Source organism: Mustela lutreola, chromosome 9 (assembly GCF_030435805.1).
Source record: "Mustela lutreola isolate mMusLut2 chromosome 9, mMusLut2.pri, whole genome shotgun sequence".
In the NCBI taxonomy this organism is placed as follows: Eukaryota; Metazoa; Chordata; class Mammalia; order Carnivora; family Mustelidae; genus Mustela; species Mustela lutreola.
This window is the reverse complement of record NC_081298.1, coordinates 28,917,623-28,940,458: the sequence shown is the minus strand read 5'-3', so window position 1 is coordinate 28,940,458 and position 22,836 is coordinate 28,917,623. Positions and strand designations below refer to the sequence as shown.

General features: G+C 49.3%; 3 protein-coding genes and 5 non-coding genes across 9 annotated transcripts in view; 1 reads left to right on the top strand and 7 right to left on the bottom strand.

Moving 5' to 3' along the window:
• The first annotated feature begins 994 nt into the window (after positions 1–994).
• On the top strand, positions 995–6,245 carry IDH3B (isocitrate dehydrogenase (NAD(+)) 3 non-catalytic subunit beta). 2 transcript variants are annotated; one of them, XM_059133765.1, is made up of 12 exons: positions 995–1,094; positions 1,227–1,307; positions 1,416–1,514; positions 1,617–1,737; positions 3,654–3,714; positions 3,791–3,923; positions 4,028–4,161; positions 4,253–4,355; positions 4,452–4,598; positions 4,835–4,929; positions 5,054–5,114; positions 6,112–6,245. In XM_059133765.1, exons 1-12 carry the CDS (start codon positions 1,059–1,061, stop codon positions 6,190–6,192), a joined length of 1,152 nt encoding a protein of 383 aa, XP_058989748.1. In that variant the 5' UTR covers positions 995–1,058; the 3' UTR covers positions 6,193–6,245. The 2 variants fall into 2 exon arrangements, with proteins under 2 accessions (XP_058989748.1, XP_058989747.1); XM_059133764.1 differs by lacking the exon at positions 6,112–6,245 and adding an exon at positions 5,787–6,049.
• Positions 6,241–11,881, bottom strand: NOP56 (NOP56 ribonucleoprotein). The gene is made up of 12 exons (XM_059133762.1): positions 11,802–11,881; positions 11,551–11,640; positions 11,070–11,184; positions 10,001–10,162; positions 9,637–9,835; positions 9,090–9,277; positions 8,860–9,011; positions 8,585–8,685; positions 8,078–8,226; positions 7,724–7,845; positions 7,392–7,529; positions 6,241–6,700 (listed from the first exon to the last, which is right to left on the bottom strand). The coding sequence occupies exons 1-12, from the start codon at positions 11,802–11,804 to the stop codon at positions 6,326–6,328; spliced, it is 1,794 nt and encodes a 597-aa protein (XP_058989745.1). The 5' UTR covers positions 11,805–11,881; the 3' UTR covers positions 6,241–6,325.
• Positions 7,601–7,671, bottom strand: LOC131808733 (small nucleolar RNA SNORD57). Its single transcript, XR_009344931.1, has one exon. It is a non-coding gene; the product is annotated as a small nucleolar RNA SNORD57 (small nucleolar RNA).
• On the bottom strand, positions 7,940–8,010 carry LOC131808734 (small nucleolar RNA SNORD56). The gene has a single exon (XR_009344932.1). It is a non-coding gene; the product is annotated as a small nucleolar RNA SNORD56 (small nucleolar RNA).
• On the bottom strand, positions 8,437–8,522 carry LOC131808751 (small nucleolar RNA SNORD86). The gene has a single exon (XR_009344949.1). It is a non-coding gene; the product is annotated as a small nucleolar RNA SNORD86 (small nucleolar RNA).
• Positions 9,393–9,523, bottom strand: LOC131808742 (small nucleolar RNA SNORA51). Its single transcript, XR_009344942.1, has one exon. It is a non-coding gene; the product is annotated as a small nucleolar RNA SNORA51 (small nucleolar RNA).
• On the bottom strand, positions 10,323–10,390 carry LOC131808753 (small nucleolar RNA SNORD110). The gene has a single exon (XR_009344952.1). It is a non-coding gene; the product is annotated as a small nucleolar RNA SNORD110 (small nucleolar RNA).
• Positions 11,882–22,171: 10,290 nt separating the features above from the next.
• TMC2 (transmembrane channel like 2) overlaps positions 22,172–22,836 on the bottom strand; it is a 62,584-nt gene continuing 61,919 nt past the window's right edge. Inside the window, exon 19 of the mRNA XM_059134342.1 lies at positions 22,172–22,389. Within this exon, the coding sequence (XP_058990325.1) occupies positions 22,172–22,389 (218 nt within the window). The remainder of the gene's footprint in view (positions 22,390–22,836) is intronic.

Sequence of the window (22,836 nt, the reverse complement as noted above, 5' to 3'; positions counted from 1 at the left end):
AAGAATACTGGTTTAGGCAAATCCTCCCTTGCCATTTTGGTTTTAGGCAGGTCACCTGTAAATGGCAAGTGAGTGGAATTTTTAAAATCAGTCGGGGAGCCCCGGCGGGCTCAGAAGAGCATCTGTCTCTTGATCTTAGGGTTGTGAGTTCCAGCTCCCTGTTGGTTGTAGAGGTTGTTTAAAAATAAAATCGTAAGGGGCCCCTGGGTGGCTCTGTGGGTTAAAGCCTCTGCCTTTGGCTCAGGTCATAATCCCAGGGTTCTGGGATCAAGCCCCACATCAGGCTCTCTGCTCAGCGGGGAGCCTGCTTCCTCCTCTCTCTCTCTGCCTACTTGTGATCTCTGACAAATAAATTAAAAAAAAAATCTTTAAAAAATAATTTAAAAAAATTAAAAAAATTAAATCTTAAAAAAAAAAAAGTTTAAAATTCCCCTTTGGCCACACTTACATGCTTGACGTAATTTCTGTCTCCAGTTAATGGTCCTGCCCAGGGTAGTTGAGGCCTGGGACACACTATCAGAGCACGAACAGGGCCACACAGGAAAAAAACCAAGAAACTTGATTAATACGGAGTCACTGGGCCGGCTAGGAGACTGCAGGAGAAACCAGACAGGACACCTTCCCCCATGGGCTATATTGTGTTCATGTACTCTTTTAGTGCCTCATACACGAATGTTCAGCGAGTACTGGCTAAGAGAGAAACAAAGACATAGACACAAAAACATGAAGAAAAGCCAGATTCCTTGTTGTTTCTCAACCCGTTGAACTCAGGTACTCGCATGAAATCGCATATTGTCCTTCGGTGTTAGTTTCAGCATAAATATAGAGCCTGAAAACCAAGCAACAGACAGAGCACTTGTGTCTCCCGTCAGGCTCCAGGGCAAGGGGTAAGGAGAAGACGAGGAAGGCGCCGGAGAGGCAGGAGAGGACAGGTGGCGCTGGTGGAAGGAAAAGAGAATCGCCCGCGGCCCCTCACCGCCGTATTGCGCGGACCGGAAGTCGGGGTGCAAGGCCACGCCGCTTCCGGCGTCACTTCCCCTGGACTTCCTGCTGAAAACATGGCAGCTCGCATAGGTGTCCGCTGTTTGACCCGAGTGAGGCCCGGGGTCAGGTCGGGCCGAGGCCGGGCGGGCGGGGGAGCGGCGGGATTGTACCGGGTTCACAGCGGTACTCGGGGGCTGGGACTCCCATACCCGACCTCACAGGCGTGTGCGTCTGTGTCGCAGGCTCTGGTCGCCGCCCCGAACCCCGGGGCATGGAGGAGCCTGTGTACCTCGGCCGTGGCGCAGGCCGCCTCGCGGAGCCAGGTAAGGGCAGGTCCGATTCCTGCCTGCCCACTCCCCTCACCCCTCATTCCCTCTCCCCGGGAGTCTGTGCCCCCGCCGCAGCTCTAGCCCTGACGGCACTGCTTCCAGGCTGAGGACATGAGAGTGGAGGGAGCCTTTCCCGTGACTATGCTGCCAGGAGACGGCGTGGGGCCCGAACTGATGCACGCTGTCAAGGAGGTGTTCAAGGTGAGGGCCCTGGGGGAATCAGCCAGCACGGACTATGGCGTGGGTTGGAAAGGACTGCTTACTCGATCCTGACCCAGAGATTTTTGGTACGTGTCCCCAAAGGCTGCCTCTGTCCCAGTGGAGTTCCAGGAGCATCACCTGAGCGAGGTGCAGAATATGGCATCTGAGGAGAAGCTGGAGCAGGTGTTGAGTTCCATGAAGGAAAACAAGGTGGCCATCATTGGTATGTGTGCTCCCTTGCTACGCCCCCACGTGTCCCTTAAAGTCATGTGAGCAAATATTCTTTAAGCTTCTTTCTGCACATGCTAACACATGAAGTCCCCCAAGCTCCCATCACCATTTTGCGGCTGTTTGTTTCTTCTGTCTGTTAACTCAGGAGTTGAGAGTCATCATGTGAGCTGCCTTTGCAGGAAGGCATCAAGGTTTGAAGTCTGTCAGGGGCTCCATCATGGGTTATCAAATCTTGTTCACTGTGTTTCTAGAATGCCTCTTCTAGCTGCCTCTTTTCTTCTGTCTTCCCCTCTGCTTCTTTGCTTTAATCTCATTTGTTTGTTGTTTGTTTTGGGGGCTTCGGGTCCCACCCCCTACAATCCTCCCATCTGCATCTCTTCTTTTGGAAAGACTAACATGACTTTGTCAGGCCCAGCCTTAGCTTAGGAAAGTAAGTTTTTCATAAGCTGACTTTCACTTCTTCTGCCTTTATTTCCATAACACTTGTTCTGTGCTTTGGTCACACTGGACCCTTAATTTCCAAATACGTGTACTATCTTGAATATCTTGACTTAGTCATTACTTCTGCCCAGAATGTTCTTTCTCGGATGCTACCTGTTAGATTAGTTCTCACTTACTGTATTACAGTTTCCTAGGGCTACTGTACAAATTAACCTCAAAGCTAGGGGCCTAAAATAAGAGATTTGTTCTGACAGTTCTGGAGGCCAGAATCCCAAAATTAAGAAGGGCTTCCTCTGAAGGCTTCAGGGAGAATGCTTCTTTGCCTCTTCCAGCTCCTGGTGGCTCCTGGTGTTTCTTTCTTGACTTCGAGATACATCACTACAATCTCTGCCTCAGTCATCCTATGGCTTTTCCCTCTCTGTATCTGTGTATCTGTTTCTCTTTATTTTCCTGTAGGAAGACTTAATGGATTTAGAGTACTCTAATTCAAGTTGATTTCATCTCAAGATACTTAATTAGTCTACAAACCCTATTTTCCCAAATAAGGTCACATTTTATATTCCCAAATAAGGTCACAAATAAGATTCAGGAATTAGGGTAAATGGTAATGGACATACCATTTTGGAGTCACTATTCAACCTACTGTACTCACTTAACTAAAGGCTTGGCTGAAATGCCAAGTGTTCTATGACATTTCTAGATGTTACCAGAGGGAATTTCTACTCGGGGTTCCTGTACATGACGTTAATACCTCGTCCATGGTATTTATCATGTGTTTTGCATTTGTCTTCCCCGATGTATTGTTTGCCCCTTGAAGACAGGAATTGGGTATTGTGTTTTTTGGTTGAAATCCTTAGTGCCTGAAGCATGGCCAGTATTCAGTAAGTATCAGTTGAAAAAATGTCAAGTAGGTAGACAGGCATACATCAAGAAAGGTCATAGGTTCCTTAGCATTGTTTCTTAGCCTATTAAACCCAGGCTGTTTGATCACATGAAAATGTTCTTTGTCCTCCTTTTAGGTCACCTTGAAGTTTCATCGTAAATTAAATAGAGTAACTAAAAATAAAACACTGTTTTGTTTTGTTTTTAAATTAACATATAATGTATTGTTTCAGGGGTACAGGTCTGTGATTCGAGTCTTACACAATTCACAGCGCTCACCATAGCACATGCCCTCCCCCATGTCCATCCCCCAGCCACCCCATCACTCCCCCTCCCCTCCACTCCAGCAACTCTGTTTGTTTCCTGAGATTAAGAATCTCTTATGGTTTGTCTCCCTCTCTGGTTTTGTCTTATAAAATACTGGTTTTAACGGCATTTTTCTTTGCCTCCAGAGGCACTTAAAAGTCACAGATTTGGGAGTGGGAGAGGAGTCTGGGTTGCATCTTGTCACTGAGAGGATCAGACACTGATCTGGCTTCCCTTGGGCTTGGTTTGTGCCCAACCCTGACCCCTTTGTTTATGCAGGAAAGATCCATACCCCAATGGAATATAAGGGCGAGCTAGCCTCCTACGATATGCGGCTAAGGTAGGTGGTGGGGGCCATGGGTCAGAGGAGTCCTAGAGCACCAGACATGGTGCTAATGGCTCTGCCCCACCCCCAGGCGTAAGTTGGACTTGTTTGCCAATGTAGTCCATGTGAAATCACTTCCTGGGTACAAGACTCGACACAACAATCTGGATCTGGTGATCATTCGGGAGCAGACAGAAGGAGAATACAGCTCCCTGGAACATGAGGTGAGGCCCTAGAAATTGGGGAGGTCAGGGGTGCAGGTGGGAGAGTGGCATGGCTCCTTCCCTTCTTTTCAGGGTCACCTGGCTGCTTCTCTCTTCTTACACAGAGTGCAAGAGGTGTGATTGAGTGCTTGAAGATTGTCACTCGAACCAAATCTCAGCGGATTGCAAAGTTTGCCTTTGACTATGCCACCAAGAAGGGGCGGGGCAAGGTCACGGCTGTGCACAAGGCCAACATCATGTGAGGGACATGCCTTTACATGGGATAGGCTCCCAGGAAGGTAGCCCGTTGCACTCTTGACTGACTTTGTTCCCTTTGTCCTCACGGACAGGAAACTTGGGGATGGATTGTTCCTGCAGTGCTGTGAGGAAGTTGCTGAATTGTACCCCAAAATCAAGTTTGAGACAATGATCATAGACAACTGCTGCATGCAGGTAATGTCCTCCCCATGTCTCTGCTCTCATGGTGCCGGGGAGGGGCCGGGAGCAGAACTTAATTCTCTTGTCTATGCTACACATTTTGCCCCCTAGCTGGTGCAGAATCCTTACCAGTTTGATGTGCTAGTGATGCCCAATCTCTATGGGAACATTATCGACAATCTGGCTGCTGGCTTGGTTGGGGGAGCTGGTGTGGTCCCTGGTGAGAGCTACAGTGCAGAGTATGCAGTCTTTGAGACGGTGAGTGAGATCCCCACTTCTCCTAACTTTCTCTGCATGCCTGTCTTCTGACTTGAGGTCCCTTGATAGCTGCCTCCCAACGTGCTCCCTTCCTAAGTGACTGCTGTGCTCTGTTCCCTCCACTGTGCCTCTTCTCAGTGTCCCTGGCCCGTTCTCTCTTCCCTTATGCCTCTCCCTGACCTTAGACTCTGCGTAATGTCTGCCCCCAGTGACTCTAGTCTGCCCTCTGTCCACAGGGAGCCCGGCACCCGTTTGCCCAGGCAGTGGGCAGGAACATCGCCAACCCCACAGCCATGCTGCTCTCCGCTTCCAACATGCTGCGGCACTTGAAGTGGGTATCTCAAGAAGGTCATGGAGGTCTGGGGCAGGAGGCAGGGTGTTAAGGGGGGAGCACAGTGGAGGAGATTTGGAATGCCGTGGGGAGAATCTCAGTTCCTTCCTGTCCACATTGACAGTCTCGAGTATCACTCCAACATGATTGCGGATGCGGTGAAGAAGGTGATCAAAGTTGGCAAGGTGAGTTAGAGAGGCTGTGGGTTTCGGGGCCTTGGCACTCCTCTTTGGGGAACCTGAATTGGGGCCGCCTTTCCCTCCAGGTCCCCAGAACATCTTCTGCTCTCTGATCTTCCCCTGTTGCTCTCAGGGCTGTTCTTCACCTCCCTTCTCCTGGCTGTTTCATCCTCTGGCTCTCCTTTGCCTCTTGATTACCGTCTGCTATTCCCTCTTTCCTGCTCCATCCATTGGATCTTTTATGGCCATTGAAGGCGGCACTTGCAGCTCTTTATGTGGGGAGAGAGCCCAGGGGATGGAGGAGCAGAGGGACATAGCAGGCAGAATGAGGCCCAGGTGGCACCTTCACACCTGGAAGCCTGTCCTTGTCTGCATCCTTGGCCGCCTTTCCCTGCACCTGGTCTGATTTTCTCCAAGGCATCCTTGTCCTGTCTCTGATTCGCATTCTCCATCTCACTTCATGCTCAGCCTCCCTCCCATCCTGCCCCGGCTGCAGCACAGCTCCGAGAGGGGCTCTGGCCCTCCGCACATCTGGCCACCTCCTTGCGACTGCCGCACTGCATCTTCTTCCTGGCCTTGCCATCCTTTCTTGGATTCCATTTCCATCACATTGCCCTATCCCCCCTTCATGGGCTCTCTTCTCTTCTTCCCCACGGCTGTTGCCGGTGGTGGCTGTAGGTGCGGACTCGAGACATGGGCGGCTACAGCACCACAACCGACTTCATCAAGTCTGTCATCGGCCACCTGCACCCCCATGGGGGCTAGACCCCTTTATTCCCTCCAACCTCACAAGGACCATACTACCTACACCTCCCTTCAGTACAGTGGACCAGAGAAGAGTTCTTAAACCTTTAGACTATAATCATCTGGGCGGAGCCTAGGTTGTCCTGGGGCTGGCTTCCTTAGGGAACGGTGTTATTCGGTGGGGGTGGGGGGCGGGGGGCGGGGGAGAGGTTAGGGATGGGGCCTAGGCCACAGGGATGATGCCAATTCTCCCCTACAGGTTCGAACTTCTGACATGGGTGGCTATGCCACCTGCCAGGACTTCACTGAGGCGGTCATTGGTGCTCTGCCTCAACCATAGGTCCCACCCATAACCATGTAAGGTGTTGAATAAAAACACATTATTGACTCTTGTGAAGTTGTTTTTTATTGGGATATAATGGTGGGTTGGGAAAGGGTATGGGGGCTGTGCCTCCCACCAGGAAATGTCCGACCTAGTCTTCCTGGGCTAGCTTCCGGAGCTTTTTCTTTTTCTTGGAGCTGCTGCTCTTGCTGCCAGCAGCTTCCTCAGGCCCACTGCTGAGTGGCTCCTCCTTGGACGAGAATTTCCTCTTTTTCTTGGGGATGATCCTGGTTCCTGCCTCTTCAGCATCACTAACTGGTTCCTCTTTGGGGGCAGATTTCTTCCTCTTGGGAAGACTTATACTGCCAGCTGTCTCTTCAAGATCACTACTAACCAGCTCCTCCTTGGAAAAAGATTTCTTTTTCTTGGGTTTGGAGACAGGGACAGGTGGGTCTTCCATTCCATTCTCCTGTGGAATCTCCTGGGGCTTTTGCTTTTTCTTCTTTTTGGGTCTTTCATTTGTTTCCTAAAGAATGAAATGGGTATGAAACCATCATTCATCGTATGAACGCACACATGCCTATTAAAACTGCTGCAACTAAGTAGTTGGGGCATAAAGATGCGGAAATGATGTGAAAATCTGTTTCTGGAATGGTTTAACAGACATTGGAAATCCACCCCAAAGGGGACTCCCACTTAGAAAGGGAGAATGGTCACCTAAGCCCGTGAAATAGCTTCTAGAGAAACCCACAACAGAACCATCATGCTATGTTGCAAAGGGGACCCTGAAAAACTTGACAAACTGGGCACTCCATGAAAAATCCCAAGGGTGGAGGGACGACGACATTGGACTGTGGAGACCCCTGCCCCAAGCCCCACTAGGAAATGGCACCGCCTCCGGACACACGGCTGAGAACGCGCAGAGCAGGGATTTACACTACCCCCGGTTGAGGACTCCTGGGAGGCAGCCGAGGACAGAACACTTGCCCAGGGACCCGGTGTGCTACAACCAGCTCTCTGGGCTCCTGAGCCAGTTCTCTCAGCACCTATCTCCTTCCTATAGAATCAAGAGGTAGTTGAGATGTTTCAGGTCCTTCTTTCAGTCCAAAAGCCTGGACCCAAGACCATGGCTTGAGGTAGTACATCCTTTGTTCTGCTGTTAAGAACCCTACATCCAGGGTGTTCGCCTTGGGCTGAGGGCCAGGCTGCCTACTGACCTCACACTCCTCTGGGGTACTGCTGTTGTTTTCCGAAGATGCGAGCGCCAGGGCGGCTAGCCGTTTTTTCTCCTTCTTCAGCCGTTTCTTCTCCTGCTTCTCCAGCTTCCTAGCCATCTCAGCAGCCGCTTCCTCTGCCTAGCCCAAAGAAAGGTGCTGAAGAGGCCCCGAAGACTGCAGGCTTTCCAGGCCTCCCTTCTGGCCTCCCTGGATCAGGCTCATTAAATCAGTTTTTTGCCTCCACTCTATGAGGTCAGGCTGAGCCAGCTCATCACTTCCAACAGCCAGCTCTTGTCCTCCCCCGACCCCCCCGCAGCAAAGTCCAAACTGACCTGAACCATTGCTTCCTTCATGACATCCAGATTCTTTCGTGGAATCTCTCCTGTCTCATAGAATGACAGCCGCTCCTCAACTTGCTCTCGAAGCTTCTCCCCAAATACACTTGTGGGCACCTCTAGATGTGTGTGTGTGTATGTGTGGATAAACAAAGCTTGTCAGCCCCTAAAGGGCCAGCTGCTCCCTGCCCGGTTTCCCCTCTACCCTCAGCTTCACTCAGACCCAAGGTATCAACACTCACTAGGTGAACTGCTGTTGACGAAAAATACTGCCATCATTGTAGAAGCTGCTAGGTAGTCAGCCTTCCCTCCCTCCCAGCCCCTTCTCCTCCAAGCCCCCCCCACCCATACCAGAGAAGCAATCAATTCGTGAGGCAATACTGCATTTGTTTGCCAGGTATCGGGAGATGCGGCCTTTGTTCTTGGCAGCTGCTCGGCCAATGAAGGTGGAGTGGAAAATGAGTCCATATTTTGGGGTGTTACCCCTTGTCTTCAGGGCTCTGGGAGAAGAATATTTAGTGGGGAGTTTTAAGATCAGAAATTCCAACCCTGCTAGCCAAGGTAGCTCCTCCCCTCCCCTGTACCCTCGGTGTCCAGAGCGAGCCTTAGGCCAGTGACCCCACCTTACGCCAACCCACAGCTCGCAGAAGCAGAGGGAAGGCATCCAATGTCGCTGACCTGGAAATCTGGTCCCTTTGCTGGGCCCTGGGAATCACTCAGACACCAGGACTGGCCATCACCCCCATAGCAGAGGTCTGTACAGGTCAGGGAGCCCTGGTCAGCCATCACTGTGATCCCCAAACAAGCAGTGGGCACCAGAAGTGGCACCTGAGTGCGGGCAGGTGCCCTCACTGGTACCTGAACAGGGCCTTTTCAGCCCCAAGGATCTGCACTGTGGACGCTGGATACTTGGCCAGGTTGGTGAGGCTGCCAGCATGAGCAATGAGACGTGCACCTACCTGGAAAAGGATTCAAGGAATTAGAGAAGCTGGAACTGCCTATCTACCAACTGCCTAATTCTGCTTCACCCCATCAAATACAGCTGGGGAACATAACAGAGGGTCAGGAAACACAGCAGTATGGACCTATGTGGTAACACTCCGTGGCCCTGTTTTCTGCTCCCTGTGACGCACCGCTTCCCCAATCAGGGCCGAGAGGCTGGGGGCCACTTGGCTCATCTTGGACCGCAGGTAAGTATGCAGGCTCTGGCGGTACTCTGACAAAGACACCACACGGCTGGAGAAGCTCTCGATGTTTATCAAATCGATGGCCGATATGTCCATGCCTAAGGGACACCCAGTGTGAACGTGGGACCAGATATTCATAGCCCCAAACTTATCTTGGCCACCAGGGCTGTACTGACCCATGGAGGATCGCGAAGCATCCAGAATAGCCTTAGCCTTGGCCCCGTCCATCGTCAGCTCTTCCAGCTTCTCTAGCTTCTCTTCATTCAGCTCCCTCCGGTTGCCAATGAACTGAGCAAGGCGGCAGTATGTAGCGTTGTCGTTGATGATCTTCACCAGCTCAGGAAAGTGATACCCATACCACTCCCTGCAAAGGGCCACAATCACTCCTAGCCGAGAGGGTAGGTCTCAAAGCCTCAGCCCTCTCCATAGCAATTCTTTACCCAGAGAAAAGGGATCAAGACCAGTACAAAACCTCAATGCCATGTCCCCCCATTCACAATACAGTCCAGGCAAAGAGCCTGGGCTGGGGTGTATATGGGTGGATTTACTCTGCCTCCTCTTTCTGTACAGTCAGTGTAAGAACACAGCCTGTGGTAAGCACCGGGAGGCTCGCCCCACCCCATGTTCTTCTACCCACAGGAGCCAGTCCTGATTTTAGCATTCCAAATTCGCTAAACCACAGGGCAAAGACCCCATTTCTCAGGGCTTGCTTGGGCACTTTACCTGACACGCATGGAGAAAGTATTGATGTCCTTATCCAGCTGGTCCAGGAGGCTGATGGACTGGATAATCATATTATCCACCCGGTTCACATTAAACTTAACTTTGGCACGAGAATAGCTGTGTCCCAGCCCCAACTGGGCTTTACAAGCAGACAGATCTGTTAGACCCTTCACCAGGTTGTGGAAATGCAGACGAACCCCTGGAGGAAGGCAAGACAGTGAGCTAGAGATGGCTCTAAGCCACCTTTGGCACCCATGGGTGCCAGCCAAGCAGAGAGGCTTCCCAAAAGCAACCTTAAGCACACTGATTAAGTTTGCAGATCCCCCTCCTCCAAGATGTCAAGAATGCTAACAGGTGGTCCCACCTCGCAGGATCTCCGCTATCACGCCTCCAGTCTGGCAGTTGTACCCCAACTCCTCTTGTATAGCAGCACCAATCTTGGGGTCTCCAACCCCCAGGAGCACTTTCTTCTTTTTGGATGGCAGGTGAGTCTCCAAGAGCAGGCGGAGGTCCTCATGAACAACACCTCAAGGCAAAGAACAGAGCTCCCACTAACATGCTGAACAATGCTTACATCATGTAAGGAATCCTTGCCCCTTAAGCGCTGATTAAGTGATAAACGATCCTACGTTGGTCCCACAGAGCATGTGGAGATGGCATGCCTATATTCTTCCTTGCTTCAGGCTTTGCTCAGAGACATGGAGACATCAGTGACTGCACTCAGGGGATTGACAGACTCAAGTCATCACTGCAAAGCCTGCATCAACCACAGGATGTACAGGGCTAACAGCACGTGTGTTTAATATAGAACGGAAACCTTAAACATCCCCAGGGGCACTATGGAGACAAGATTTAGTATTTGATTTGCCTTCTGGGGCCAAACCTTTTTCTTGGCTCTTCTGTACCAGAATTGCCTTTTCCAATTACTTCATCAATGACCAAAGAACCACCTTCAGCATTAAACTACGCCTCCCTACCAGATTTCACTTAATCAATTATCACTCACAAAGCCTAGGCCTGGATTATGCACCTCAAATATTAATACCATACTCTCCAGACCTTGGGCTCTGTTTTTTGTTTGTTTTTAAAGATTTTATTTATTTATTTGACAGAAAGAGACACGAGACAGGGAACACAAGCAGGAGGAGTGGGAGAGGGAGAAGCAGGCTTCCCCCCAGCAGGGATCCGGATGTGGGGCTCAATTCCAGAACCCCCGGGAAGGCAGATGCTTTAACAACTGAGCCACCCAGGTGCCCACCTTGGGCTGTTTTAAGCCACATCCTGTACCCGCCAAATACTGCCCAACATGCATCAGATTTAGAACAAATGAGCCAAAGAGATGAAAATGCTATCACAAACTCCCATGAGGATAAAAGCAGCAGCAACTGAACCTCCGCTCATCTCCCTAAAACACTTGGTTGTGGCCGACTCACCTTCGGATACAGCGTTGGCATTTTCCAAGGCAACCTGGGACGAGGCAAAGGGACAAAAGGCCACGAGACGAACGATGTTATGGAACTTGCCCAGGTTGAGCACGCACTCCTCTACCTTGGGGGAGAAGAGAGCATAAGCGGTTTTCTTCCCTCGCTCTTGCCTCTAGGGCGCAGTAAAGCAGCGGTTTCCAGCCCCGGTCACAGGTACCAAGCAACCGCACGCTTCGTAAATGAGCCGATTATAGGCAGGCCCTAAATCCCGGTCCGCTTCACCGTACGGGGTAGAGTCCGGGGGGCTTACTTCTAAATACTCCTAACGTGACCCTAGTCGCGAAAGCGGGTATGGACCCCCGGCTCTGGGGCTTTCTGGCCCAGTGCAACCCTTGATGTGCGGCCGGCCACGTGGGAGGGCGCGGTGCATGCTGGGGCACGGGGGCCCGAGGGGCTGCGACGAGGCCGGTGAGCCCGCCGCTTTACCCACCTGCGGCAGCAGCAAGCTGATCTCCTCCACCTCCTTCAGCGCCAGCAGCGCGTAGCCGACCGCGTGCTCGAACAGCACGTGCAGCAGCACCTGCAAGAGAGCCGCGGCGCGAGCATCAGCGCGGTCCCACGTTCGCCCGTCGTTTCCCAAGGCAGGCTCCGGCCCCGGCCCCGACTCCGGGCCGGGCTCCCGCCCGCACCCAGGCCCAAAGCTCGGCCTTCATCACAACCGCATGCACAACCACTCCTCACCATGGCGCCCGCTCCCGACCCGGCTCGCAATGCGGCGAGCTGGCTCTGGCGCGCGGAAAGGGGCTCCGGAGGCCACGCCCCCGAGCCGCCGGCCAATCACAGGCTGGGGACGATACCTTTGCGGGCCTTCGGAGGGGTCCGCCGCGGTGGTATCGTCCGGAGCGCGGGAGGGGGAGCGCGGGCGCGCGGGTGGCCTTCCGGCTTCTGCTGCGGCGCCGGCCGGCGTGGTTGCCGGGGACGCGCGGGCCGGTAGCTGGCCCTGCAGGCCGCATGGGGGGCCTGGGGAGTGCTTTCCCAGATATTACAAACCCTCGGGTGTTCAATCGTAGAAATTCTGGATGGCGGAGCTCGGCAGTCGCCGGGCGACAGGCCCCGCACGGGTCGCGGCCACCATTCCTTTGCAGAAGCTTGCGGAGCCCGCTTTCCGCGGCGGGGGTGACCTGGGGCCGGGGACTAATCCCTGCGCCCCCCAACTCCCGGGACGCCTGCATCCCCGATTCCCACTCGGGACCCACCCTGCTCCCGCCGACCGAAGCGGGGCCTGGGGCGCGTTGGCGCAGACCGGGAGAAGCAGCTTCTTGTGTCCGGCTTCGAGCTTTTCGGTTGTATTTTATTTTTTATATTTTTATCACAGGCGACAAAGTAGTAAAGAATAATGATCTCACCGCTTCCCAAGTCGGTTTCTGGTTCCTCTATAAGAAGAACCAGCTCCTTTTGAAGGACCACGTGTTGCTCGCCCTGTAGAACCCTCAGTTAGCTCCAAATGAACTGGAGCTCCATTCATGTCCTCGAGGGCGGGTTCTGTGCATTTTGGCGATTATTTTGAAATTACCTTTGCTTTAATAATTAATACTAGAATGATAAACCCCAAACTTGTTTATCCTAAAGTGGTGTACGTACTGGTAAAGAGCACAAGCCAGAGGGAAAGTAACAGGGAGAAGCAGACTCCCTGCTGAACGGGAAGCCCAAGGCAGGTCACTATCCCAGGACCTTAGGGTCATCAACGAGCTGAAGGCAACCACTTAAATGACTGAGCCATCCAGGAGCCCCTTATAAAATCATTAAGGGGATTTTTATTCTGTATAGTCTTATAACTGAAGTGCATTTATACATTTAACATATTTTCTTCTTAAACAATTCCATTACTTGGTAAACAAAATCCAAGTAGCAAGCTCAGTCTTAAAACTTAGTACAGTGAATCTTAAAGTCTCATAATCTCAATATCGCTTAAAACGTGATGGAATTCTGTTACATATATTTAAATACAGTTACGGGTATGAATCAATTATTCTCTCACACTTAAAAGTAGAATTGCAAAATTAATCTGTTACATAATCAGTATGTTAAATTCTCTTAAATTATAAATACCAAATTAAGCAGATGATCCCAAAATGTAATGGGAAATATTAATTCTATGACTGATTTTTTTTTCATTATTTCTATATTTAATGCTAAATATTCCTGGGGTTTTAGGTGCTTATCTACTAAAGTAGAAGTTTTCAAAGAACAAGTCAGAATCCATTAATGGATTGCAGAATTAATTTAGACATTCTTTGCCAGCATTAAGAAGAATAGGATGAAAGAGAATAGAAATAAGAGTATGTTACATACCATATTGATCTGTAAAACTTTTTGCTTTAGCTAAACACATGTATGTAAAACAAGTGTGTACGCATACAAATTTAATAGTATATATATGTTACATAAACATTCAGTTCTGTGGATTCAATACAAGGAGAGTCATGGAGCTGGAAGTTAGCCACAGTCATGCTTGGGAAAGAGTTGAGTCCTCTGGTTACATAGGAGCTGTACTGGGACAGATGCTAACTCAGTAAAGATGGAAGAAAACTGCACTTCCACTGGTGAGATACAAACGCATGATTATTAGATGGGTTGTGGGGTAAACACAAAATATTCTTTTGGGTTCCTCACTTCCACCTCTTGTACTAAGCTATCTCCCCAATACTTCATGATCTATCTGCAATGGGCATTTCTACAGCGTGCGATATTAGAAACCATACCTTCCTTCCCTTTGGGCTGGGTTCATAACTACCGAGGTTCTGTTCTTCAGCACCAAAGCAGACTTTTTTTTTTTTTTTTAAGATTTTATTTATTTATTTGACAGAGAGAAATCACAAGTAGATGGAGAGGCAGGCAGAGAGAGAGAGAGGGAAGCAGGCTCCCTGCTGAGCAGAGAGCCCGATGCGGGACTCGATCCCAGGACCCTGAGATCATGACCTGAGCTGAAGGCAGCGGCTTAACCCACTGAGCCACCCAGGCGCCCCAAAGCAGACTTTTGCAAAACTTTTGGTTTCCCCTTCTCCAAGCCACCTTCATCTTCATTGCCGGGATGCTCTTCTTAAACCCAATCATGTTCGTTTGCAGGTGCTCATCATGGAATGAAGTCATGGGAAGATTAAGGGCTTGGTATCTCAGAATCACCTGTGGGAGCTAGTGTCCAAAAATAACCCCAAGTGATCCAGTGAACTCCTGGGCTGGGTCTGTGATTCATTCTTGGCAATAGAACGTGGCAGGAGTGATTCTGTGCCCTTTCCAAGCCTCAGCCTTTTGCATTCCTGGGGGCCTTGAGTTACCTTATGAGAAATTCAGCTACTCTGCTGGAAAGACCACATAGAGGAGGAAAGGCCCTGATGTTTCACGGACAGGTTCAGCTTTCCCAGCAGCTCAACTAAGCCCAGCCTTGCAGCTGTCCCAAGAAAGGAGACATGTATAAAGCCATTTTGTGTGTTCCCAGCCCTTGCCAACATCTGACTGCAGCTATGTGAGCAACCAGAAACAGAACCAGCAGAAGAACCACCTAGTTGAGCTCCACCTATGCACAGAATTGTGAGAAATAATACATTGTGGTTTTCAGCCACTAAATTTTGGGATGATTGGTTAAGCTGTAATAAATATGAATCTGACCATAAACCTGGGTTCAGACCTCAGTCCTACTACTTGTGATGTGACCTAAGTGAATCACTTTCCTGAGCTTTCATTTCTTATGCAGAATGAACACTGAGGATTCATTTATCCCTTCAACAAACATTTTACTGGCCATCTCCTAGGAGCCGGGTATGACACAGGGGTGGTACTGGGCAGATAACAAAAGTTAGTGGTCTTTCATCTTCTTCTTTTGTACCTTCGTGATAAATAGCCTGATGACATTTCCTTGTCTCTGTTCTCAGGTGAGCCCCACTTCTCCCATTGCCTCCCATAGAATCTACTGTAACTGAATTTTTTAATACATTCCACTGCCATAATTTAATCCTACCACTTCAGCCACTAACTCACCCATGTAGACAGATCACCTGTAGCACGGTTTAGTTTTACATGATACAACAGGGATGCATACCATTTTTCTACTGCCAGTGGTAGTAGATGGACAGTTCATCATCTGTCCCCCTGATGAAACGTTGCTGGAACCTGGAAAATATGTAAGCTTGCCGATTATTTGTACCTCCTTTGGCTCATTAATTTAAACTTTTCTTCTTACATATACATTGCCCTCAAAATACTGCTGTAGTGATAGTCTGAAAATTTTCCTGTGCAATATTTTCCTTCTAATTCGCTTCCACAGGAATTCTGGTATCTGTTATGCATGCTGTTATGACCCACATGTTGTTTGGGCTGGTGATAAAGGCTGTTGTCCTCCTTGCTTCTCGTTGTTGCTTTCTAAGCATTAGTTCCTTCTCCTTCTCTTTGAAAAACCTCGGCCACCCATCATTGCTTGGTAGCATCTGATTTTTCCTTGTGAAGGACATTGCTTACCTTTTGGGTAAGGAATCAAGATGCTGTTGATGAAAAAGTTTGGGGTGCCCTAAGCTGGTGAGCTTCCTAACCTCAGATTTACTACCCAGATTGTATCATTCCAGCTCAGTCTTACAGGTTCCTGTGTAGCCCCAACAACTGGCATCATTATATGTGCCTGAGGCCCAGGGCCCTCCTTTCAGTCTGCAGACACCTCACAGACATGAAGATGGAATGGTGACAGCGGCTGGGAGGAGGGAGCAGAGAAATGAGCCCAGAGCTGCCTTCACTCATCTCAGATCCAAACTAATCAACTGAATCCAGCTAGTCTTTTTTTGGTCCCCTGGGAACATGGGTAAGTTTTGAATTAGTGAGCACCTTGGACATTGTGTGATCCTTTACAGGTGAGGAATCAGGATGTTCAGGAGTCAGGTTAAGGGATCTGGGTATTCACGAAGCTACAAAATCGGTTAATTCTACCATTTGTTAAAAAAAAAAGTTTTGGGGGTACCTGGGTGGTTCAGTTGCTGAGCATCCACCTTTGGCTCAGGTCATGATCCCGGGGTCCTGGGATCAAGTCCTGCATTCGGCTTCCTGCTTTCCCTCTCTTTCTGCCTACCACTCCTTCTTCTTGTGCACACACGCTCCCGCCCGTGCTGTCTCTCTCTCTCTGTCTCTGTGTCAAATAAATAAATAAAATCTTAAAAAAAAAAAGGTTTTTTGCGAGCCTGTAACATCCAGGTACATATGCATGCCATCTAGAAAGCTAGGTGCTGGGGATACAGTAGTCAACACACCAAGTAAGTCACTGCCATCACGGAGTTCACATTCTTGAAGATAAAATCATCAAGTAAATATATAGCGCATCAGACGCTGATGTGTTCCGGAAGGTGGTGTGGTGTTACCCAGGTGCTCAGCAAAGAGGCAACACTGAGCCAAGATCTTAAGCAAGGGAGTCAGCAATGCAGAGCTTTGGGAGAGTAATATACACAATGATAATACTAACCTGTGACTTCTGACTCCAGGGACTTTCTGATCCTGGGACACTGGATGTGAGCAAGTACTGAGGTGCAGTAGTGTGAGAGGCTGACCGGAAGACCACTTGGGACAGTGTTCCTGGGGAAGACTTCACAGCTGTAAGGGTAGTTCTAGGTAGTCATGGAAGAATGTGTAGGTCATCTAGAGATCTAGGATGGAATGAGAGTGGAAGCAAAAGCCAGCAGTGAAGAAGGAATTGCTAGAAATGTAAGATTCATCCTGGTTAATAGTTGGACAAAAGACTGGAGGATCTAGTGTGTAAGACCCAGAACCCAAGAAGACTTGAAGGAAAGCCAGGATGGGTGGCTTGGATCAGATGAGACTCCTATTTTCCATCGCACAAAGTTTGATGGGAGACTAGTTTGGAGGTGAGATGCAAGACAGATTTCCAAGAAAGTTCCAGCTGAAAAAGTATCCTGCATGGGCAGAAGGTCTGAAGGGTTGAGGGTTTCCCAGGCGTGTTCCGGGTTCAAGCTTGAAAGTCATGTGGCACCTGGGGCCTTTTCTTTCTCCGTGTAGGTGGAACTGTCCACTCACAGGGAAGGATCATACTCTATAGCATCTAGTCCTCTTTCATTTAGATCAGACTGTGGCTCACTGTGTTATCCTGGTGTAAATTAACCCAGAGTTTTTACTCGTGGCAACACTAATGGGCACCTATGGAAATGGAATGGGCTGTTTAAATTCCAGGCTGTAAAGAGAGCTTCAGGAAAGGAAATTGTGTGAAAGAACCACAAGATGGCGACTCTCTACACTCATTTCTAGAATGGAAAATCCTCCCATAGAATTTGAAAGACTTCTAGGAATTCCTTGGCCCATTTCTCAATCATGGAAAAACCCCCTGCAACAGTAATGAGTTACACATATATACAATAATTATTCCCATAGACACAGAAGAATGAAAAGCATCCAAGGACGGTCCACGAGCTCAGCACTCCTTGTCTTTTTGGGTAGAGCTTGTGAAGTCCAGTGTAATCAGGATTGTAGGGTAAACGTTTCATTCAGCCAGTGCTATTGGCATTCAGAATCTGAGCCTGAGGAATGTTTGATCTTACCCGTGCCTGTGATCATATCTTTTACTTATGAGCACAGAGCGTGGGGCTTGACACTCGTCTTACCTGTGTCCACTCGTAGAATCTTCACAGGAGGATTTGGGGGGTGAGGTTTACATGGCTGATCACCATGTAACCAGACGTGGTTCAGTGATAAAGATGTCTGTATGCTCTGTATCCCTCACCAACCCCAACCACGATCTTGGGCCTTTCTTTGCATTTTCCAAACTAATATTGCATCAAAGAATTATCTGGCACAATGCTGCAGAGAGCTGTCTTTAATTAGCAATCCTCAACACTCAAAAAGAAGCCTAACTTACAAAATTGGACAGCACTCACACACCTGGGGATTTTGCCCTTGAAGATTGTGTTTTAGCTTTGTTCCCTAGGAACAAAAAGGGATAAAATCCCTAGTGACTCTGTCTGTAGGTTTTAATCGTATCTCTTGAAAACAGTGCATGGGATTATAAAATATTCATCTGATCCTCTCGGTCTTCAATCTGCCGAACTTAGTCTGTTTCCATTTATTTTGATTCCTGATATATTCTTTTTCTATCGTTTTACACACTTTCTCTTTGCTGTGTTGTTTTTTTTGTTGCTTTGCTTTTCTCCCCCTCCTTCTGGGAGGGACTGTTAATCTAAGAGTACTTTATTTTTTTTTTTAAGGTTTTATTTATTTATTTGAAGGACAGAGATCACAAGTAGGCAGAGAGGCAGGCAGAGAGAGAGAGAGAGGAGAAAGCAGGCTCCCTGCTGAGCAGAGAGCCCGATGCGATGCGGGCTCAATCCCAGGACTCTGGGATCATGATCTGAGCCGAAGGCAGAGGCTTTAACCCACTGAGCCACCCAGGTGCCCCTCTAAGAGTACTTTAAATTAAAATCTTCCATTTGAGGTTTTTGAAGCACACAGGTGGTGTGGGAATTTAGATCCTCTGTGTGAGGGTTGCCTTGTGGCTATAAATTCTCAAGGGAGACTTTTTCTCCCCACTTGCTGCCAAGGTCAAAGGAGACAAGTGTCCCTTTCTGCAATGCACGTTTGTTTCTTATAACCCCTTACAGGAATTACATTATTATATATAATATAATATATAATAATATATATATTATTGGGTGGAGCTCTATAGAGCATATCTGAAGCATATCTGAAGGGAGTTTACTAAACAGAGGGTCACCAGCCTAGCCGGCCGTGCTGGTACCTGGCCCAGCTCCCCCTGCTGGCTGGTGTCTCACTCTCTCCAGTTTCTGTGAGTATGACAGTCAGGTGTCTCCTTTGACCTTCACCCAAGGTGTGTTTCTACCTATGTGAGTCTGTGTAGAGTGGAATTGTTGTTCTTTATGGGCATTCTGACAGAGAAAACCCAGGGTCTCTTTCATTTTCCCCCCAATACAAAATGTATAAACTCCGGTGATATCAGTAAGACAACGGTTGAAGTTCTCTGGATAAATTGTTCAATTTATTGTTAAATCATTCTTAGGAGAGCGGAGGAAAGAAAGACAGGTGGGGGGAGAAGAGAAGGAAGGAGGGAGGGAGGAAAGAAGAAAGAGTGATGTTCATGCCTGATGGCTCCTAGATAGGCTGAAGCTAAGTGTTAAGATAGAATGAGCTGGCAGGTCAAACCCAAGAATGCAGAGATGATGGGACTGCTTTCTAATAACATGTCCCTGCTCTAAAGCCAGAGCAGCACCGTGCCTCTCTTAACTATGCCTTCTTCTTCTGCCTGTTTCCCAGCTCACTGGAAGTTTCCTGCTGCTTGAGGGTCCTGGGAGCCACCATGAGCCAATTCTCTGAAGGACATCTCTTGAAAAAATCTTTGAGTTGTCTTGAGAGTGGTCTTGCAACTATTTGAATTAGGAAAACTCCTGTTAAACTATTTTCATAAATTCTTGGATAAGCCCCTTCAAGAGATGGAGCCTAATCTCCTTTCCTTGAGTGGAAGCTATACTTAGTGACTGAGCTCTAATGGATAGAAAGTGGTAGGATTGATGGTGTAACTTCTGAGACTGGTTATAAAAGGCACATGGCTTCCTCTTGGTTCTCTCTCTTGTCACTAGCTCTGGGGGACACCAGCTGCTGAGTTGCGAGGACACCCCAGCAGCCCTGCAGAGAGGTCCACGTGGGCAGTAATCAAAGTCTCCTATTAACAGCCAGCAAGGAGGGACGACTCCTGTCCACAGCCATGTGTATGAACCAGCTTGAGAACAGATCTTCCAGTCCCAGTCAACTCTTACAGGGCTGGTAGCCCCACCTGAGATCTTGAGCTGTACCCAGAACCAGAACTGCTCGGCAAAGCCACTCCCAAATTGTTGACCCACAGAAACTGTGTGAGATGATCAGTGTTTCTTTCTTTAAGCCATTAAGTTTGGGGGATAATCTGATGTGTAGAAATAGACAACGAAGACATTCCCTCACATAAAATTGTGCATCAACAGGACAGGATCATGTTTTGTGTTTATGGTGGGTATTCAGGCATGTTGGTAGCCATCGGAAGCCTGGCAGTAATCACTGTCCCTCCCTGGGAGCTGGCATTACCCAGGCAGGTAGTCTTGAAGGCCAGGGGTCATGTGGTGGCCATTTTGGGGCCTCCCAGTCCTGCTTGGTTGGGTTAGATTGCCTGGATCCTGATGTCAGAGTGTCAGGCATATAAGCTCAAGGCCAATGTGTGTCCTCTCAGAAGAGGCACAAGGCACAGCATAATTTGGGATTGGAGGTTGGACCTGAATTTCACGGATAGGAGGCCCATGAAACATCTTAACCTGGAGATGCATGGGGGCAAAAGGACTGATCTCTTTCTCTTGGTCATGCGTCCCCATTCGCATTCCATTCTAGGTCATGTGTGAAGTGGTGGTGCTGGGTTGGGAAGGGGAAGGAATTGGGAGGGAACCTGGGAAATACTTTAATTCATAGCTTATGAAGTCTCTGTAAAATATCTATCTCCCCACCAGGACTTTGGCTGACTTCCAGGGTGCGGGAGATTCTCCTGAGAACCCCTGGGGCCATGGTTGTGCAGTGGGCAGGGGAGAGGACTCCCTTTAGAACACTCAGAGACGGGGCGCCTGGGTGCCTCAGTGGGTTGAAGCCTCTGCCTTCAGCTCAGGTCATGATCCCAGGGTCCTGGGATCGAGCCCCACATCAGGCTCTCTGCTCCGCGGGGAGCCTGCTTCCCCTCCTCTCTCTGCCTGCCTCTCTGCCTACTTGTGATCTCTGTCTGTCAAATAAATAAATAAAATCTTTAAAAAAAAAAAAAAAAGAACACTCAGAGACATGGCATGAGATGATCTTGAAGTTATATGGCATCCATGGGGTATGGGAACATGGGGCCGAGGAGAGGAGGAAACCACCCACAGGACTTCTGCAACTTCAGAGTCTTACACTGTGACTCGCATGCTGCTGAGCCTTTGTCCTTGTTGCCAAGGCCCTCTCAATGGTCTGATCTCCCTGGCTTGTGCCCCCAAGGAGACATTCTGCCTAGAACCACACCATGACACTAATTCAACAGATAATCCCCGGAGACAAGGCTCTGCATTGCACCATTTGCCAAACTCCTCAGAGAAACCATCTTCAACACTCCTTACACAGTAAGCAGACTATCAAATTCCTTTTCAGATTTGGTGCTTGAGAAGGACTTTTCTGCCCTGAGCAATCTACGTCGTCTCTAGTTGGAAGAAATACTTGCTCCTTGCCTTATTGCTAGAAGGCTCCCATGCATTTTTTTTTTCAAGATTTTATTTATTTATTTGACAGAGAGAGATAACAAGCAGGCAGAGAGGCAGGCACAGAGAGAGGAGGAAGCAGGCTCCCTGCTGAGCAGAGAGCCCGATTCGGGGCTCGATCCCAGGACCCTGAGATCATGACCTGAGCTGAAGGCAGCGGCTTAACCCACTGAGCCACCCAGGTGCCCCGGCTCCCATGCATTTTTGCTGCTTAATGGGGTGAGCTCCCCTCAGGCTGGGTTCTGAGGGACAATCATCTTCCTATTCACCATGGCTGACTTTGGTTCACTACCTTTATATTCAGTGGCTTCTTGTACCTTTCATTTAAACCACCTCATCTCCTTTGGATAGAGGTGATGGTCAGGAACCGGGGCTGCTCTGTCTCACATCTTCCTCCCAGTTAGTAAGGTTAGCAGAAACCGGTGTCCCAACATGGCGGCCATGAAAAAAGTCTATGGTGTGATTGTGGCCCCGTCCCTCCTCCCAAATTCTGGAGTGGAGGGAACCAGTGAGTGTAGGGTCCAGAGCTGCCTGAACGAAGATACTGGAAAGTGCAGTTTATGGGGAGTGAGGAGAGACTCAGCTTCCCTGAAGAGTGGATGAAACCATTGTCCTTCCATTGCGGTAGCCAACAAGTGCCTGAGAGTAAATAATCGAAATTCCCACAATGACAGGTGAGAGAACATGCAAGTGTGTGTGTGTTTGTGTGTGTTTGTGAGTGTGTAGACAGAGAGAGGAACAGAGAATATTGTTTTGGGTGTGTGAGATGGTGGGGCCGAAGGATCAGCCCCAGAGTGGTGCTTGTGTGAGTCCCAGCTGTCAGTGGGAAGGTCTCTGAGCACTCTTTCCAGAGGCTGTTCTCCAAGGATGAGTCTGAGGCCGAGCAGGGCCAGAATCTGGTCTGACACCAGTAAGCCGAACTCCAGAGAGGTGCCGAGAGGCAGGCAGTGTGGTCCCGCTGGCAGAACTGGAGGTCCCAGGATCCTGGACCTTCTTGTCTGGGGTCTGGTTTTGGCTGGCGGGGTGCGATATGGTACCTGGAAAAGGAACCAAGATTAAGAATGAGGGTGTGGGGGAATCTGCTTCAGTTTCCTGGTATCAAACGGGAGCCCTCTGGAGCTGTCCTGCTGTGTGTGTGTATTACAGTCCCATTTGGCGAAGTGAGATTGGTCAGATGGCCCTGGGTGTCTGGGGGCACCTTGGCCCAGCCTTGGCATAAACAGATTTGTTGGAAGAATATGGTCTGCTGGCTGGAGAGCTAGGCTTTGAACACTGGCCTTACACTGGACTCTCTGAGCCTTAGTTTTCTGGAGTACAAAGCTGGGACAACAGTAACACATGATGCTGGCAGGGGCTGTGTGACCTGCATGGAATCATATCTAACTTAGTGCTCCCGTTTACTTGTCTTCTGCCCTTCCCCTAACTCTGGCCTCAGGGTGATACTGGCTTGCTCTTTACCAGCCTCAGTTCCTGTGACACAGAAA